We start from the raw sequence: 17,035 nt of genomic DNA on the forward strand, positions 1-17,035 counted from the left end.
ACTGTGATCGCCGGTGATCAAAGCTGACTTCGCCAACAAAGTCAGCTTTCCGACGATGTGGCACCCAACACACCAACCAGAGGCAGGGCTTTATAGTGGGAGTGGATTCGCTGCGGTCAGAGATCAACAGACTCTTGACGATGCCAATAGTGGCAGCATCTGGCATAGAAAAGGTAGTCATGTGTTTGGCACTGGTTACAGAAGAGACAAAGCCACAGATCATTCGGCCTGGTGAAAGTAAGTCTGAAGTCTTGAATAATAGTCCTCTTGACGAAATCAGCCAATGGATCTCCAAGAAAAATGATTTGAACCAAAATGCTTGGTGATCTTCTGAGGACACTGTCAGGCTTTTTTGTGTGTAGCGCAGAATATGCTTTAAATGGGACAATAGTGTATCATCCAGTTTCCTTTCGAGTCCATATTGCATGGATCTGGTTGTGACAAATGTGGCATGTGTCTCCAACGCCCAAGAATTCAATAAAACAACAAATTAATTTCACTGATACAAAGTTTCTTTATTGAACACTAGGATGAATAATTGCATACATTTATGGACATGGTAACAGTTAAGATGTCAAGAAGAAAAGGAATGTACCTTCAGACATAACCAGAGGACAATGTAGTGTTCAGAACTGACAGGACGGGGCCAATTTTTTCAGACGGAGATTTGAATTTGATACACTACCATACCAGTACATAAATATCAGCAAATTGGGAACAGTATCAGCAGAAAAGTCATACTTTTTGGTGGACGTTTTTTCAACAATAATCACTTAATACATCTGTGCTCACATGATTTACCTATTCCATATTACCATATGTCCAATCGATACACAAACATGTACATTGTACATGTAACAAACAGTTTTATAATCTTTCAATAGTGGTACCACCGAAACAAAAGCAGAGCACAAACAAGCACTTTGCAGTTAGCTGTGATTATAATTGCTGCTTAGTTGGACAAAAAAATCTCACATCTGCGGGTAAAACCGCCAATGGCTAGCTTTAACAGAATCGCAGGTCACAGCAACATGCGATGACCAATGCAAACAAGCGATTTCTGTCACATGCAATTTAAATTGTGAGTAAGTGAAAATGTTTATCAACTTATGTCACAGAGATATAAATATGAAATCAAAAGTGTCAAATATTTTCAGAAACACCTAGTACATCAAATGCAAAGAGTTTCTTACAATGTATTTTTTTGTGTTCAACAATGAGTATTCTCATGTCCACAACCACGCGCACATAGAGTCATCTATCATTGACTCCTCAAGCTTCAATACTCAAGTGCAATAGGTATCTACAACAATATACATGTAAATGGAAAGCATTTACAATATTTCAATATATATACAGTACAAATACAATTTTACAGACATTATTTTGATATGTATATTAATGTAGTATAAAAGTTCTCAAAATATGTCAAGAGTTTGTTTACAAAATCTGGAATGCTCCACTACTGGACGAAGAGTAAAATATTTCATAAGCAATTATACCAAGTGCAACTACATGTAACTGAACATATATTTCACTAATATGAAAAGATTTTTTCGATAACTCATTCAGCACTAGTGTTGAGCAGAGGACAGTTAGAATACAATCACTGAAACTTACAGTATTAGTTTAGATGCAGAGTTACATACTTCGAAATGTTGTCCCAACTACAGAAATTCATATACACAACTACATGTAGTTCAGGAATGACGGAAAGTTAAAGTGATAGTCTGAACACTGACCTAAAACGAAACTTCAGCTTCATTACCACTTCTGAGTCATATTGAACAAGTTACTCTGATATTCCACTGCATAACTTAACTGACACCGCCTAAAATTGAAGAGGGTCTGAATTCAACATTTACTGAAATTGCACAGGACAACCAAGTTGATTATCAAAATAAATTATCGGCACTGAATGAGTTAAGTGAAATTGACAGACATGAGAAATGCATTTATTCCCCCACAAAATTCTGGGTTGGAATGTTTCTAAAATATACAACCTTTTGATGGCTCGAATTAAAACGTGTGTTTCTGGACTCTAGAATTAGAGACGGAATAATTCAATTTGCAAATACACTTGGATAAACTGTGATCCTCTTTAGAACAAAGTAGATTTGAATGAAAATTTTCTTAATCCCTAACCCTTCATATATACTATCAAGAAGAGTAATAAATGATATTATACTTGAAAATATCCATAATAACATTCTGGAATGTTTGAAAATAAAGGTATGATATATGGACGCAATCTAGACAGGTGGAAGGAATAGTCTATACTTGTCTGAAGTGAAATGATAAATATGACATATATGTATCCTTTCATGCTCAGTGACCAAGCCAGAAGTTTTTTTAGTAATAGGTACCGGGTAACGCTATTGCAAGCCTTTCAACTGCTCACTGAAATGTACACTCTTAAACCCTTGGTGCAAATGCTGAATTTTCGTAGCGAGGTACTTTTAATTTCTCTTGGTACGACAGCCTGGCTTAGTCCCTGCATTGAAGGGCCGATCAGGAATGATTAAATTTTCATAATATGGTGGTGAATATTTCAACCAGATATTTATTGGCATCTGGCTCCAAAATCCAAGCTGCTGCCTTAAATCTATGTCATGATATACCTTTTTGTTCATTCCTCTTGGACTGATGTCAAACACAAAATCTGATCTTTCTAAGTAAGTGGTTCCTTTAGACTAACCAGACCTTATGAATTCATTCACCTTTGGCAAAAAAGTTCCGAAAAAAACTTTAAGTTTTTGAGAATCATTCCCTTAGTATCCCATTTTCTTGTTCGAGCTACCCATTATATTATCGAGCTCATGAACACCCGATCCGTCGATAGCGTTCCGATATTCTGTCATTTCTTTCGACATCTTGATTTTCGTGTAATTCGACGCCAAAACAATCAAGAATTGGCACTGAAAAGGAGAAGGAAATTTTCTATTATCTTCGATCTTTACCAGAACATGTGATTTTAAAGGATTATTTCAGTTAGGTCATGTGCTCCATTGACTGTCAAGTAAAACCACCCTTTTTTCGACACACCAATAGTTTCACCGACATCTCTCATCAGATAAGTATTTTCAATTTTCACAAGTTTACAACTGAACCTCTAGGATTTTACTGAACAACTTTTCAAAGCAGCAGAAAAAGTCATCTCCTACACCCAGAACCACGGATCTATAGTACAATGCTAAATTAAAGGATCTTGCTAGAACAACAGAAGAACCAAATGTTTGCTCAATAGTCCAAACAATTTAGTGTTCACGTCCCGTCTTCGGGGTCTCCATCTCAGAACAACGCTTTTCAAGGTGATAAGTTCTCACAAGACTGTGTCCTTTTCATGATCGGAATATCCATGTGAAGAAAACAAACCGAAGAGACAAAATGGTACGCATCAAATCAAGTCAACCGAGCTGGGTGGTTTACATCGAATTCACGCTGTCACTTGTGCTATGTCACTTTAAAAATGAACAAGTCACTTCCAAAGAGCGTGTTACAATTCACAATGTCACTTTTTATCCTCAGGTCGCGTCAAGTCGTGTTACAAGCCTCAGTCAGTTGACGAACATGCTCATGGCGACCTGTGAACTGTGAATCGTGACAATGTGAATCCTAAGTAAGCCCAGTCTACAGTGATGAAAACGTCTTTGGTTAGACCAAAGCATATCTACATGTCTAAAGCATTCACCAAAGCAAAATGAATGAAAACATGCATCTGTACGTGCAACAAAATATAGGACTCTCCTGCAAATGCTGTTAGCAGGATAGTAAAAACAATGGCTATGATTTTCACAGGGTAAAGCGCATGAATGTTTAGCTCTATTCAAAAAGAGTTGTCGGCAGCAGGCCGAATGCCCCCGTTTTTGGTGAGGGAACCAATCTGTTATCACGGATGTACCATCTTTACCTAATATTGTTGTTGCTAAGATATCTCCACCTTGTGATCTAGGCAATGCAAATTACCATTGTGTTCATGGGAAAAGCACAAATTGCCTTTAGGGCATTTTGCAAATATTGTAGGCCTGGTGAATTATCTGTCAAGGGAGGTTCCCTGATAAAAATCTTACAATCACATCCACATCCTGTTTGAATTCAAACAAAAACTATAATTGCCTTTTAAGTCAAGACGTGGGTTGAGGGGAATTCTTGAAGTTCCTCAGCACCTGGTGGTGGATTTCGTAACCACTGGAGATCCCTATAGTCAGCCATTATGGCGATCATAAAATGAACCTGTAAATAAGGGAATAGACGACTTGTCCTGAATTTTAGGCGAAAACAATAACACTGAAATTCAACATTGCCATGACTACCAGCCAACACCAGGCTACCGACAAACCTAAACTGAGGTTCTGTCAGTAACCTGACAACCAGATACAACTAAGAAGCAATATAACTAGGACATCACAAAGAGGCAGTGGATGAGAAATAGCTAGGATTCAAAATGAAATCAAGCCAATAATATAGCCTGATATTTCACTATGAATCGACTGCACTTTGTAGAGTGTTTGAATCCTAGCTAAGAGCCAAAATCAGCAACCACTGCAGTGAGCAGCTATTACCAAGGAAGGCCAACAGGCTGGGGGACCATCAGTCAAATCCTAAATGGTCAGACATGATGCCAAGAGATAGGAAGCAAGCAGAAGCAGCAAAGCGTATGTGTCTGTTCAAGCAGAGAAGGCAGAGCAGCAGTCCACATCCTAGATTCAGCAAGTATGTGTACTATGTGTTCGTACAACGCTCAAACCATTTGAGCAGTTGACCAGAAGTTAGATTCTTCTCCACTAGCGAAAGTAACTATCACCATAAATATATCCTCAAGAAAGTGAAATATGAGTATGCTTTCAATGAGGGAGAGACAAAATAGGCTGGTTTCTAGAACGGCTTTCACCAAATCCTTGAAGAAATTAACCAAATTTCAGCACATGATGCGAATTTAGATATAGAACCGGACACCAAGATAGTAGAATGAAGATTCAAAATCAAATCAAAACAAAAGTCACAACTACAAAGAAACCTTAAAGAACTCGGCATTTCTATGCATTTGTTTTTAATTGGAAAATCAGTATATCAGAATTAAAATTTTCTTCAGTGATCATCAAACCCCTGATAACAGTAATTGGGAGATACTTTTCTGAACAAAGGAGTCGGTGGACTGCGAGTGCTGCCAGCATTTGCAGAAGCGGAGGATGGGTTATGGATGCATGGAAGACAATATGCTGCATATCCCCGCAGTCGAGGAAGTTACTTACCAAACCAAGACACATGATAATGACGCCACCATATGCAACGATGAACCATGGTCCTGCGATCTCGATCTGAAACAAAGAAAGGGGACAAATTCCTGAAACGGTTAATCTTTTCATCGTAGATAAGTTTCACAACCTACTGAGTACAACATTTAACCCTTTAGCTCATACATGGAAAGTGACTCACAACCCACAAGACCGCTTGATTAAAACAGCCACGCTACCCACTGTGCCTCTGTTCTTTGTGCAGCCCGTGTTCCAATCCATATCCACAGAGTATACTGAACCAATTACAGTGGAACCTCCCTTAGCAGACACCTCTCTATTAAGGACACTAGTTTTGGTCCCAAATTGGTTGTTTCCTTTCAATTGTACCTCTCTAATCAGGACACCTCTCTAATAAGGACAGCACTTGCCAGTCCCGAGGGTGACCTTACTAGAGAGGTTCTACAGTGTACTTACATAACGACACAGAGTTCTCATGTCCTCATCACAGAACGTATTTTTCGTTCCTGGGTATATCGTCGTGTTGTGGTACACACCTAGAATTGAAACAATAATAAAAGATTACGTGGAGTTGATGATACAAAGAATTAGTAAAGACTAGGTTTTTTTTAATGATACTAGTAATCTTAAATTATCAAAGTCTGACTTGTTGTGAGTGTACATGTGAAGAAGGCGAAGAAATAAGGTGACCTGGAGCAAGACACTTCACTACAACTTTAAGCCATCTCCATAATGATATATAAGGTATCTGTGAAAAGTGGAATATATGTTTTCCTGAGTCAGAGTCACAATGACTCATTTTGGCTGCACGTCATCTTGGCCAACCAAGGATACCGCACAGTTATTACACATTTTTGAACCAAACAGAGTGAGACTTTGATAAATCAAGATGAATTATGTAAACTTACCAAATTGTGCCAATTGAAGACAGTATTTGACATTGTCAGGATACTGTGGCCGTTCTAATATTTTCTCATATACTTCTTCTGCACAGATCGACCGCACCATCATGTAAGCCATGATGGGGATAACCAAGACACCGGAGAGAATCGTCCAGCACACATTCATCGTATATGCTAACACCATGAACTGCAACAAATGATGATAAAAATTGTGATAACATGCATGCCGCAGCTGCAGTAGTCAGATGACATCCCGCAGCCTCAATCACAGTCCTTCACTGGACACTTCAGTTCTTGACCATCTGATCTTGGATTGCAGCAAAACGTCCAGAGGCCAGTCTGTACGAAGCACGTATTTTGACCAGTAGGTTTATGTAGTGCCACCCCTATTTTGGTTTGCAAGCCAGAAAGGGCAAGTCTAGGAACCTATGAATGGTTGTGTTCAAATCAGTTATGGAAAAGTTATGTCAAAATTTCGATGAATGAACTTACAAAAATTGCTGAAACTCTTCCTCCCATAATGCACCTGGCTCCAGTGTACACATTTTTCCTTGTTGCTCCGGTTGCTAGGTAACCAAATATGAAGAAGATGACGGCCAGGCCAACCATCACCACAGCAATAATGATGCCAATGATTTTCATATATCCAAGCCTGAAAGACAGAAAGGGGACATTACAAAACTCTGACAGATTTTTTTTGGAAATCAAACCTCACCCCTTTAATAATGCTTTGCTTTTTTCATGGGTTTATTACAGATACAACGTCAACTTTATGTTTTATCTTTACATATTTGACAAAAGGCAGTTGCTATTGATAACAATTTTTAAAATATGTAGGTCTGGTCACACAGACCTTTCACAGATCACCTTGTTTGTGATAGCAACAAAACTTTGACAGTCAAAGAGACTTAGTCGGAACGTGACTAGATAACCACAAATGCCTACCATTCTGCATGACTTTCCAGCTCCAGCATATCATAAAAAATCCTCTGGGCAGTGAGTTCGATGGCCTCGTAGAATGTACCACAGAATACCCCAGCCCCGATGCACACCATGATCATGGCGATCACAGAGGCATAGGGCGTCTTGTTCATACACTCTGCGCACCCTGCAAAAACAAGGAGAGGACAATTTAGATTTGACCCCCCTATTTGTAATCAGAAGCACCAAAATATAGTTGACAAGAACATAAATGGATGGAGCAGCCAAGAAAGCAAAGCAAGGGTTATATTTAGTTTCAGCAGTGAATTGTAAAGTATGTAACATTGGTGATATTTGAAACCAGATCTAAGCAACAAGGCAGCAAGATAAGTTTCGGAAACACTACTTTTATTTCTAACCATGGTTACAAAATTAGTTTTAACCATGGTTACAAGATATACTAATATCTCAAGGCCTCCTGACATTGCAAAAACTTGAACTACAGTCACAAGTGTTACCAACTTTCCATTGGTGTTACATCTGTTAACCACTGGTGTGTCTGTCACAGATTCATCAATTGTCACAATCAGGAACATTGTTTCTCTGCTTATGATACTGGCAAAATATCCCAATGTTACAAGATGAGACTGCATGCAGTGGCAAGAAGCAAACAGGTTCATCTGAATAGGAAACAGACAAGGAGAACCAAGAACGCTTCTCCTTCAGTCTTGTCTACATGAAAAATATATTAATTCATTCCATCATGATAACAACTACAGGCAAATGGATGGTTAAGTGCAAATAAAACAGATCAATAAGGAATTTAAAATGCTCCAGGTGAAATGATGTGCATAATGAATGCCTTTTCATAGTCATATTTTGAATATGACTATAATCTACATGTAGATAGCTTTTTGCAAATAAACTGCATGTTCTGCCCAACTATTTCCAGTAAACAATTCCCTATTCCCAAATAACTATCTCGCAATATCTACATTGTAGGTCAATGCATTGTTCAAATATTGCCAAACCATTTGAGATGTAGAAGCTCTGGATTTTCATAACAATAGCGCTGTATGCATCCTTGAGATTCCCGCCACACTGGCCATATCTTTTGATAGGCAATGCAAATAAACTTCCTTTCCTTATGATAGAGTATGTAATATGCACAACATAAGCTTGGAGGCATTTTAGAACACATTTTCCATCCACCAGAATAATGGAGAAAAACCTTATTTTCAAATCTTGCAGAAAAGGAAGAGTTCATTCAATGTTCACTTTGAAATCGCTTCTGTGATTCTACTGATTCTTATTCTAACAAAATTTACAAACTAATCTGAAGGCTCGGACAAAGTCACTGGAACACAATACACATAAATTTTAACTAAAATAATACCAATACACTGTATGGTTTCCTTCATCAGAGTTGGTTTCAAAATCATGAATCAATGTTAAACTTCTTTCTCCAGTATTCCAGTATCACACTCTGATGACTCATAATCAATCAAATTAATTACCCGAGTCAAAGCTAATTACCATTACTAGCAATGTTAATTACCATGAAACATACCCATTTTCTTGGTTCCATCAGTTCGGCTAATATCAATATCACGTCGTACTGGCTCGTAACGACCACTGGTATTAGACGCCATCTTCGGAATGAACTCCTACTTTATCATACGAGGACAATAATTTAGGGCATTGTGCTAAATATAGCATGACAACTATTCAATGAGAATTCAATACTTTTATCCAGGACAGTACAGTTAATAGGCGGAGCCACTAGGTAGGCCGGGTTAGAATTTTACAATCTTTTTGACTTTTCCAACACCTTATTCTGTTGCGTTGGGTTTCTCATTAAAAAAAACAATACAGTGATAACATGGAGAATGTATAGTACACAGCACAGTGCGAAATGAACACTATGAAGACATGCAAAACAGTGTAATATGAAAAAATGAAAGCAGAAAAATCTAATAAATCAGCCAAAACACACACACACAGAAAATGTACAGGATGTAAACAACCCCCACAAACTGACACAAAAAGTGAGCTAACCACGCAATTCTTACCCATTTTTAGGGTTTCTAGGGAAACTCTATTTCCTTATGATTCACTAGAACTGAAGAATGTCCAGATCTAGAATATACACAACGTTTTTGATGAGAAAGAAAGGTGTCGAATATTTATTTTCCTTGCATTTTAGCTTGTTTAGCAGTTTCATAATTAGTCAACAGATGGCGTGTAACTTATTGAGATGCGTATAAAATGCGGATGAGAAACGGGCAAGGTACCCGGAACGAATGGGTGTGGCATTAAAGGGTGTAACATCTGTCAGCGTTCCCATACTTCAGCGTTGTTCTTATTTTTTCCCTAATCATAGATTAAGCGACCACTAACCAAACAATAACCATTGAAGGCCTGATCTCTATTGTACCTTAGAGTACAGTTACTGGTTACTCGTAGTGACAAATATCCTAGGAGGACCGCATAGCCAAAATCTGATGAGGAGTGGGAGGGAGTCTTACCGGGCGTCTTTAATCTAAACTCAATGAAGGAATATTGAGTATTGACGACAGTGGAGTATTAGGACAGATAAACTGAATCTAAATGACCCAATGACCCTACTGTGCATATAAACAAATATTCATGGCCTCCTGGTTTAATATAAGTCACCCGAAGTTGGTCAAATTAACCCCCCTGCTCCTGCCTATAGTCCCCCTTTAATGCATTTTACAAGTAAACTGGTTGGTTGACAGGAAACTTTTTTGCCACTGTCTGCATGTCTCTTTTCAATCGTTCCCAGAATTGTACTCTCGGTACATTTAATTGCCTTCCCACAATCAGTCCCAGGCACTGAGGTAGTAGACCAAGGAGGTTTTAAAGTACCTCGATAAATGGGTAGACAAAGCTAACATGATTACCAAAAATCAGACACGATAACATTTTCTCAATACATGTATTGCCAAACAGTCTATACACTGTAAATCGCTATTTAGTAAATGGATGTGGAAGAAATACAGATGTTTTTTTTAAACACCCTGTATGCCGCTTACCTTGATTGACAGGTGAGAGCTTTTCAGGTTACGGGTGGGCGTGGTTACTTTAATAGCGCGCATCACAGCGCGTGCCGCCGAAATTGGCACTGATTGATTTAGCTGGCAAATTACAATTAAGTACCCTATTTCTTACGTATGATTTAATAATCCATTCAGCGGAGGATAGTCTTATTGTTTTATGATTGGATTATTGTTACATTTGCCAAGGTTTCGTAACAGTAAAGTAAGAGGGAACCCGCCGTCCTCGTCCCAGGTCAAAACTGTGTCATATATCGAACAATAACAATTAAATTATCATGGCGCAAAAATTTGAGGATATAAAGGCATCTTCTAACAAGTCATTCTTGGACGAGGAACTGGATTTTTACACGGATTTGGCGCTAAATGAAACCCAACGATGGATTGAAGTAAGTTTATCAATCATTTTATCAAAATTATCTGCAGTTACATGAATGATGTGATGTAGAGGTTTTTGGATTTTCTGCGTTCTGGATCTTTAAATTTTGTACAGGGTGTCTCAAAATATTTCATTTTTTAAAGTTATGCATCCCAGCTCAGAGTAACTGGCTACGCAAGGCTGGTTACTCTTTTTACAGGTACTTGTGAGTTTTGTTGCAGAGCTGTCTGTGACTTTACAGACATTATTATGCATGATGGGATGAAGGTTGTGGAATTGTGCATACCACTTAAATACCACTTAATGTTACTTCTAACCATAGACCTGGGTGAAGACCTTACCTTACATTTGTTGTTATCTTTGGTGACCAGATACCAGTGCCAGGTACTCAACTGGGTTATTATTGATTATTTTGCCACTACCTAATTGAGAGTACATGTATATTTTCTACACATAGTTATAAAAATTTTAGGAAGTGCAATTCTTTGAAACTTGCATTGGAAAGATTTGAGAGGATACATGTACCCTTTGTTGCTACCATCCTGATCAGAAGTAACATCCCTTATTGTTACGGTTCTGGTCAGAAGTAACATCTCTTATCATTACAATTTTGAGGTAACATACCTCATTACTACCATTCTGATAAGAGGTATATCATCCCTTGTTATTACCATTATGGTCACAAGTAACATACCTTACACAGGCATGACAGAGATGCCAACTCTCCCTAGAAAAATGGGAACCTCCCTGTTTTGCTTCGAATCTCCTTAGTCTGATCAGAGGTAAAATCCCTGGTTCTATTACCATTCTGGTCAGAAGTAACACTTCTTGTTAATGTTACCATTTTGGTGAGAGGTAAAATGCCTACACTGTATCATTATCATTCTGAGCATCCTTTATCATTAAATTCTGGTCAAATGTAACATCCCTTATTCTTACCATTATGATCAGAACTAACATCCCTTGCCATTACAATTCTGGTCAGAAGTGACATCCCTTGTTGTTACTATTCTTATCAGAAGAACACCCCATGTTTCAAGTCAGGTCAGAAGTAACATTACTTGTTGTGGTACAAGTCTGGTCAGAATTAACGTTGTTTTTGCCCCGTCTTTGCTATTCTGGTCAGAAGTGAACAGTACACCCCTTCTACATGTTGTAGTTTTGTACATGCACTGTTATCTGCTCTGAAGAAACTTCTTGCCATTTTATCTTTACTGGATCAGCTTGAAACGACCTGGACACCCATGGGCGTGGGGCATTGTGTCACTCCTATAACTGGATGACTGCAAACTGTGTTGACACTTCCACATTATGCAACTTCTGTTTGAAAAGATAGCAGGACTCCTGCAGTCATTGTCAGTGGAGTTTATTGATATAATTTTGTTGTCTCAGTCCTCTTATCAAAGGCATCAAATATTTTCAGTGGCATCATTTAATGGGCTGGTGTTATCCTCCTCTGTTTGATTTGATTTAAACCATGCACAAATAATACAAATTTAATAGGTTTTTTAATCTATGTCCCCAGTGGTGACAAACTTGATGAATAATATTCATAATATTTTTGGGACACTCTCTGCAATTTGCTGGCAAACTTGGGTAGACCTATGATTCCTTTGAGGATTTGTGTTTAAAAAATGGCTTTATGTCCACATTCTCTAAGGAATCCGCTTTTTCAACACCACATTTAAGAAAAACAAAGGCAGATCTTCCACTTAGTACAAGTGACCAACTATTTAGGTACATACACAATGCAGTCAAGTTTTCTGGCCTAATTGTATGGATTGTGTTCATTCTATGGCACCTGTCTGGGATGAGGATTAGGGCATTTGATCTCCACAATAACCATGGTCCCTTCCCTAGTTGCTATGAGACTGAGAGAGCATAAGCCAGGACTGAAGCAAAATGTCCATTATCTTATCAGATGAAGCCCCGCCCCCTGGCATGCCTGGGACCATAACGCTGGTGTATAATTCAGTTGAACCTCTCTATTAAGGACATCCTATAGACTGAGAAGTGCTGTCCTTAATAGAGAGGCGTCCTGATTAGAGAGGTCAAATTGAATGGAAACAACCAATTTGGGACCAAAACTAGTGTCCTTAATAGAGAGGTTGTCCTTAAGAGAGGTGTCCGCTAATAGAGGTTCCACTGTAGTATTAAGGGTCCCAGGTTCTACTGTACAAACATGGTTTTACAGCTTCTTATCTCAGCCAATTCTTCCATTCTTTTCTCTACAAAGGAACGAATATCCCCTCCCATCTTGACACAGTTACTCCAGGAACCATTTACTCCAGGACAAGGCATTCAAAATAAGATGCACTTGTCATGCTTCTCCCCTGCAACACTTTGTCCCCATTGAAAAAATGGTTGAATTGGAATTGTGGTTTTTCAAAAGGTACTTATCTTGTGGAATTTCATTGCATTGTCAAGGCCAGCATAATGGGGACATTAAACTGTAAAGATAGCCCTACCCCACAGCACTCCTCTGAAAATGTATGGATAACTTTGTTTAATGATTCATGCAGTGTAAGTCAGGAGTTGGTCACTCCTGCTTCCGTATATCTCCCCAAAATTCTTTTTGCGGGAGTAATGGACAACTCCTATGACCATCCTTACTTCAACTTGAATTGCTATTTCACATCAATCCAGTCATGCCCATTTCTCCTGACTGCAACTGGTGTATGAAAAGATAATTGAATATAATCATGTCAGATTTATCTTAAAAATTATGATTCATGCCCCTCCCCTAGCTTGTTAATGATAGTGTAAATCATAGTACAGTTACTCAAGTGAAAAAGTGACTTGATGTTCCGAACAGATAACTGATAATGATTTAAAAAATCTTTGGTGGGTTACCACGAGTCCTTACATGCTGTTAGCTGTTTGCTGCTAGCAAACATAGCCCCAGAAGGGTCCTTGAAATGATGTTCAAGAACTACTCTACACCTTTGTATTGGTATATAACCCCCACAAATTATGATGAGGGAAAGCGACCTTTCAAAATGTTCCTTTATGGGTAATAAGAATTACCGATCGGATGTTCCTCCGCACTATATAAGTTGTGAATCGGTTTAAAGGGTTAGGGTTAGGGTTACATATTCATTATTCGGTATTCATTCGCGCCTTGGCCTATACTTCCAATCGGGAATTCTAAAGTCGGGAATTCTAAAGTCGTTCCGAAATTTTACTTTTGTTTATTGTTGACACTTATGACAAGTTAATCCACAGTGTTACCCAACCTTACATGTTGTTGGACAAATATGAAAATAAGTAAATATGTGAAGGGCCTGCGTATTACTTCAAGACTTGCTTGCTACATATTATACGGAAATAGAAACACAATAATACATCATAATTTTATTTGGAAATGATAGTTTACTGTTTGTGTTTATGTGAATAATAATATTAGCTTACACTGGTCTTGAGTGTTTTGTATATAGGCCTATGTGAACTATAATTATGAATAAGTTGTCGAGATACTCTAGTTTGACCGCTCTAAGAACTTTTTCTGAATATTAAATAATCAGATGCATTTATGCCCACGGTCGTTTGATCCAATTCAAAATGATCAGTTTTGATAGACAGTGGATGGGTTGTGACACCAAGTTGGCCGATGGTCATGATGTCATGCTCAACTTGGCCTTTGTGTTGATTTCTAAGTAAGTGATAATGCAGTCTTAGATTAGTGAAACTAGAGTATATTCTCACTTGCATTGTTTTGCATAAGGTACACAACCCGCAGAAAAATATTCATTTTATGTTGGTTTACCATAATACAACTCCGCAAGTAAGTTGTTCGGTGAAAGCTTTCTCACAGATTGAATAAAACACAGGGTATGTCAGAAAAAGTAAAGTTCATTTTTGTCTGTATTTTGTCTGATGTAAATAACGTATATGTGAGCTCTAACTGCAAATGTACAAATTATCAAATGCACTAAGTTGATTCCAACTGTGAGGAGATAATAAAGTTAAATATCTCCTCAGTACATTTCTGTGTCAGTGCCGGAGGGAAAAAGTAGTACATTGAGAACTTGTCTTGTTAGAGGTGTAAAATGGGTCTTGTTGTTTTCTTTACACTTTGCCTCAGGGTATTCCAGATCCAGATATGATAAGATAATTTGCCTGTAGGTCTGATTATGAAAATGCCCTCAATTCAGTAACAGAACAGATTTTTTCAGAGCAAATAGCCTCTCCGCTAGGAAGCCATCAGTATTTCTCATGGAAGCCCTTGATTGCATGCCCAGAAAAGGCATTAACTGCCACTTAAATTTCCCAATTGTTTCCAAGATTGTGCCATTGGTGCTCCATGAGTGGGGGCCCCGCTCCACTTCTTCAAATTTCTGGATCCACCACTGCAATTTTTCATCTAATTTGGTGTTTTGCAGAGGTATATTCCTTGGAGCCAAACTTTGGATTTCCCAATGAGGATGAAAATAGTCAAAGGAACGGAGTTGTGTTAGTTATGATATAATTTTGGTATCACTGGTTTATCTTTCAGGGTGTAACAAGAAAGAAGTTCCGGCACCCAGATGATATTCGAAGGACGTTGGAAGATGGAATGCTGTTATGCGAGTAAGATAGCTTACAAATGATGGCAAAAAGACTATTGTCCTTTTGCTGAACGAAATAGATGCATTAGAATAATGCATATGCTAGCTGTGGAAGTTGGATCTTTTGCATTTTTTGACGTGATAGGTCTCAAAAACATGGAATTTCATATCTTATATTCAGTCTTGTTAGGTTTCTCACATGTCATATAGTTGAATGAATGACCTTCAAAAAGGTCAAGATGATGATTTTCTCTCAGTCACCCATTGATTTTTCATGTTGCCTTCCTTTCAGGTTATTGGATACCCTGCAGCCTGGGTCAGTTGACAAGGCTGCTTACAACAGATCTTCGCCAAAGGTTTGTATGTTGTGTTTGTGAGCTAAAGTTTGCTCACTGATTTCTTCAATCAGATAGTAGCGAGTAGATCATGATCTAATGATCCTGATGTGATGGTAATCTGTATTAAACTAGGAAAGTTTAACATTTCTATCATGTTTGCTTGGAGAGTGATCAGCTTTTACGCCCACCCTGCCTGTTTTGAACACTCTCATGCCAAACTCAATACCCTACTGGGCTTCTCGCATTATTTTATGGTAAGTGCTAGTTCTTTGTATGAAAAGTAGATGTCCCTATTGCAAGTTTTACTTGAAGCAGCCAATGTCCTCACACCTGATCATGTTGATGGGTCGGTAGCATGCTAACATTTAGTGTTATCCCTCTGCCATAGGTGGCACTTTTCTGAATGGTTCACGCGGCATGTTATGTTGTTTAATGCATAAATCGAGACAGAATAGAATTAGTTATGTGTCATTTTTCTGTACCGGGCTTTGGCATCTTACCCAAATAAAGCCAATTCACACCTATATGCTAGGCAGTCTTGTTACAGGGACTTTGGGATTTCGGGGCTTGTGTGTCAAGATGGGATGGCTTGTGGGATTCGGGACTTAAATGTTGAGATGAGTTATAAAGATGTTCCTCCTGCGGTATCTCATCTTAGTTCCGCCTCACCTGACCTAAATGATGTATCCCATGATGCCATTCTCAGGTAGGCCTGCCGACTACCTTGAGCTTACTCCACCCTAAGCATGCAAACACTTCAGTACATTTGCTGTGAAATTGAGCACAGTGGCGAAGAAAGCTTGAAACCGACTTCAAAATAGCAATCCGGTTATTATACTGATATCTTCCGGTGGCTGAAGTCAGTAGACAGGCTTGGGTTATACTCCCTGGCAGTACGCAGGGACTAAAGGGTGATCTAAACGTTAAGTTTCGAAACAAAAATAAGGTCTGGATTATTTATGTTTCCTTCCGTAGTGAAAGGTAAGTCAGAGTATTTATATGACAGTTTTGCATTATTGCTGCTCCATCCATGAAAAAATATTGCAAAATAATTGACAGCCTGGACAGCAAGGCCTTAACCAGAGGATTGGCCTGACCTATCCTGTGTCAGACTTGGTGTCATTTTTGAGAGGGTGTGTCGCCTGTAACCCTCCCCACCCCCCTCCTCCACAAAAAAAACCCAGCAATGGTTATCAAGACTTGGGCCTGGGGAGCCTGCGGTGATGCAGACTGTTTTGAGGAGCAGAGTTGATTTTCGAGGCCCTTTCTTTTTTGTCCCAGTACCATATTAATTAAAATTTGATTGTGGTCTAACCAGAGGCATAGGTTCTTGATCAATGATGGTCTACTTCATAATTTGAAAGAAAATTTCATCCAATGAAAAAAATTGAACGAGACTGAGGGATCCCTGAATTCTCAAAAAAATTGACCCAAATTTGAATGTACAGGTGATCCGGTATCGATTTCTCTGATGCAGACAGCTGCATTCGCTCATCTTACAACCAAGGCCATTGCTTCTTTACTGCTGATACAGAAGATGCATTCATCTTCATCCTGTCACTTTCCCACATGATCAAACTTATGCTGCACTTGTCCACTTTATTCCCACTTGATCA

At 38.6% G+C, this 17,035-nt stretch overlaps 2 protein-coding genes across 13 annotated transcripts in view; one reads left to right on the forward strand and one right to left on the reverse strand.

The window, feature by feature from the left end:
- Window positions 1-490: 490 nt before the first annotated feature.
- On the reverse strand, window positions 491-9,295 carry LOC135493330 (neuronal membrane glycoprotein M6-a-like). 3 transcript variants are annotated; one of them, XM_064780608.1, is made up of 8 exons: window positions 8,649-9,103; window positions 7,103-7,265; window positions 6,650-6,809; window positions 6,164-6,344; window positions 5,712-5,791; window positions 5,253-5,318; window positions 4,117-4,233; window positions 2,783-2,918 (listed from the first exon to the last, which is right to left on the reverse strand). In XM_064780608.1, the coding sequence occupies exons 1-7, from the start codon at window positions 8,728-8,730 to the stop codon at window positions 4,120-4,122; spliced, it is 846 nt and encodes a 281-aa protein (XP_064636678.1). In that variant the 5' UTR covers window positions 8,731-9,103; the 3' UTR covers window positions 2,783-2,918; window positions 4,117-4,119. The 3 variants fall into 3 exon arrangements, with proteins under 3 accessions (XP_064636679.1, XP_064636677.1, XP_064636678.1); XM_064780609.1 differs by lacking the exons at window positions 4,117-4,233; window positions 8,649-9,103 and adding an exon at window positions 9,151-9,295 and having other exon boundaries at window positions 491-2,918; XM_064780607.1 differs by lacking the exon at window positions 4,117-4,233 and having other exon boundaries at window positions 491-2,918; window positions 8,649-9,088.
- Window positions 9,296-10,237: 942 nt separating this feature from the next.
- The window catches only part of LOC135493350 (microtubule-associated protein futsch-like), an 85,491-nt gene continuing 78,693 nt past the window's right edge, over window positions 10,238-17,035 (forward strand). For 5 of the 10 annotated variants that reach the window (XR_010448221.1, XM_064780641.1, XM_064780640.1 and 2 more), the window contains exons 1-3: window positions 10,241-10,544; window positions 15,030-15,103; window positions 15,374-15,437. Coding sequence is in view for 9 of the 10 variants with exons in the window: in XM_064780641.1 (XP_064636711.1) it covers window positions 10,434-10,544; window positions 15,030-15,103; window positions 15,374-15,437 (249 nt within the window). In the remaining variant the exon portion in view is untranslated. Of the gene's footprint in view, window positions 10,545-15,029; window positions 15,104-15,373; window positions 15,438-17,035 lie in introns of all 10 variants that reach the window. The other 5 variants (XM_064780647.1, XM_064780645.1, XM_064780646.1 and 2 more) reach the window with 4 other exon arrangements.

Source organism: Lineus longissimus, chromosome 9 (assembly GCF_910592395.1).
Source record: "Lineus longissimus chromosome 9, tnLinLong1.2, whole genome shotgun sequence".
Taxonomy (NCBI): Eukaryota; Metazoa; Nemertea; class Pilidiophora; order Heteronemertea; family Lineidae; genus Lineus; species Lineus longissimus.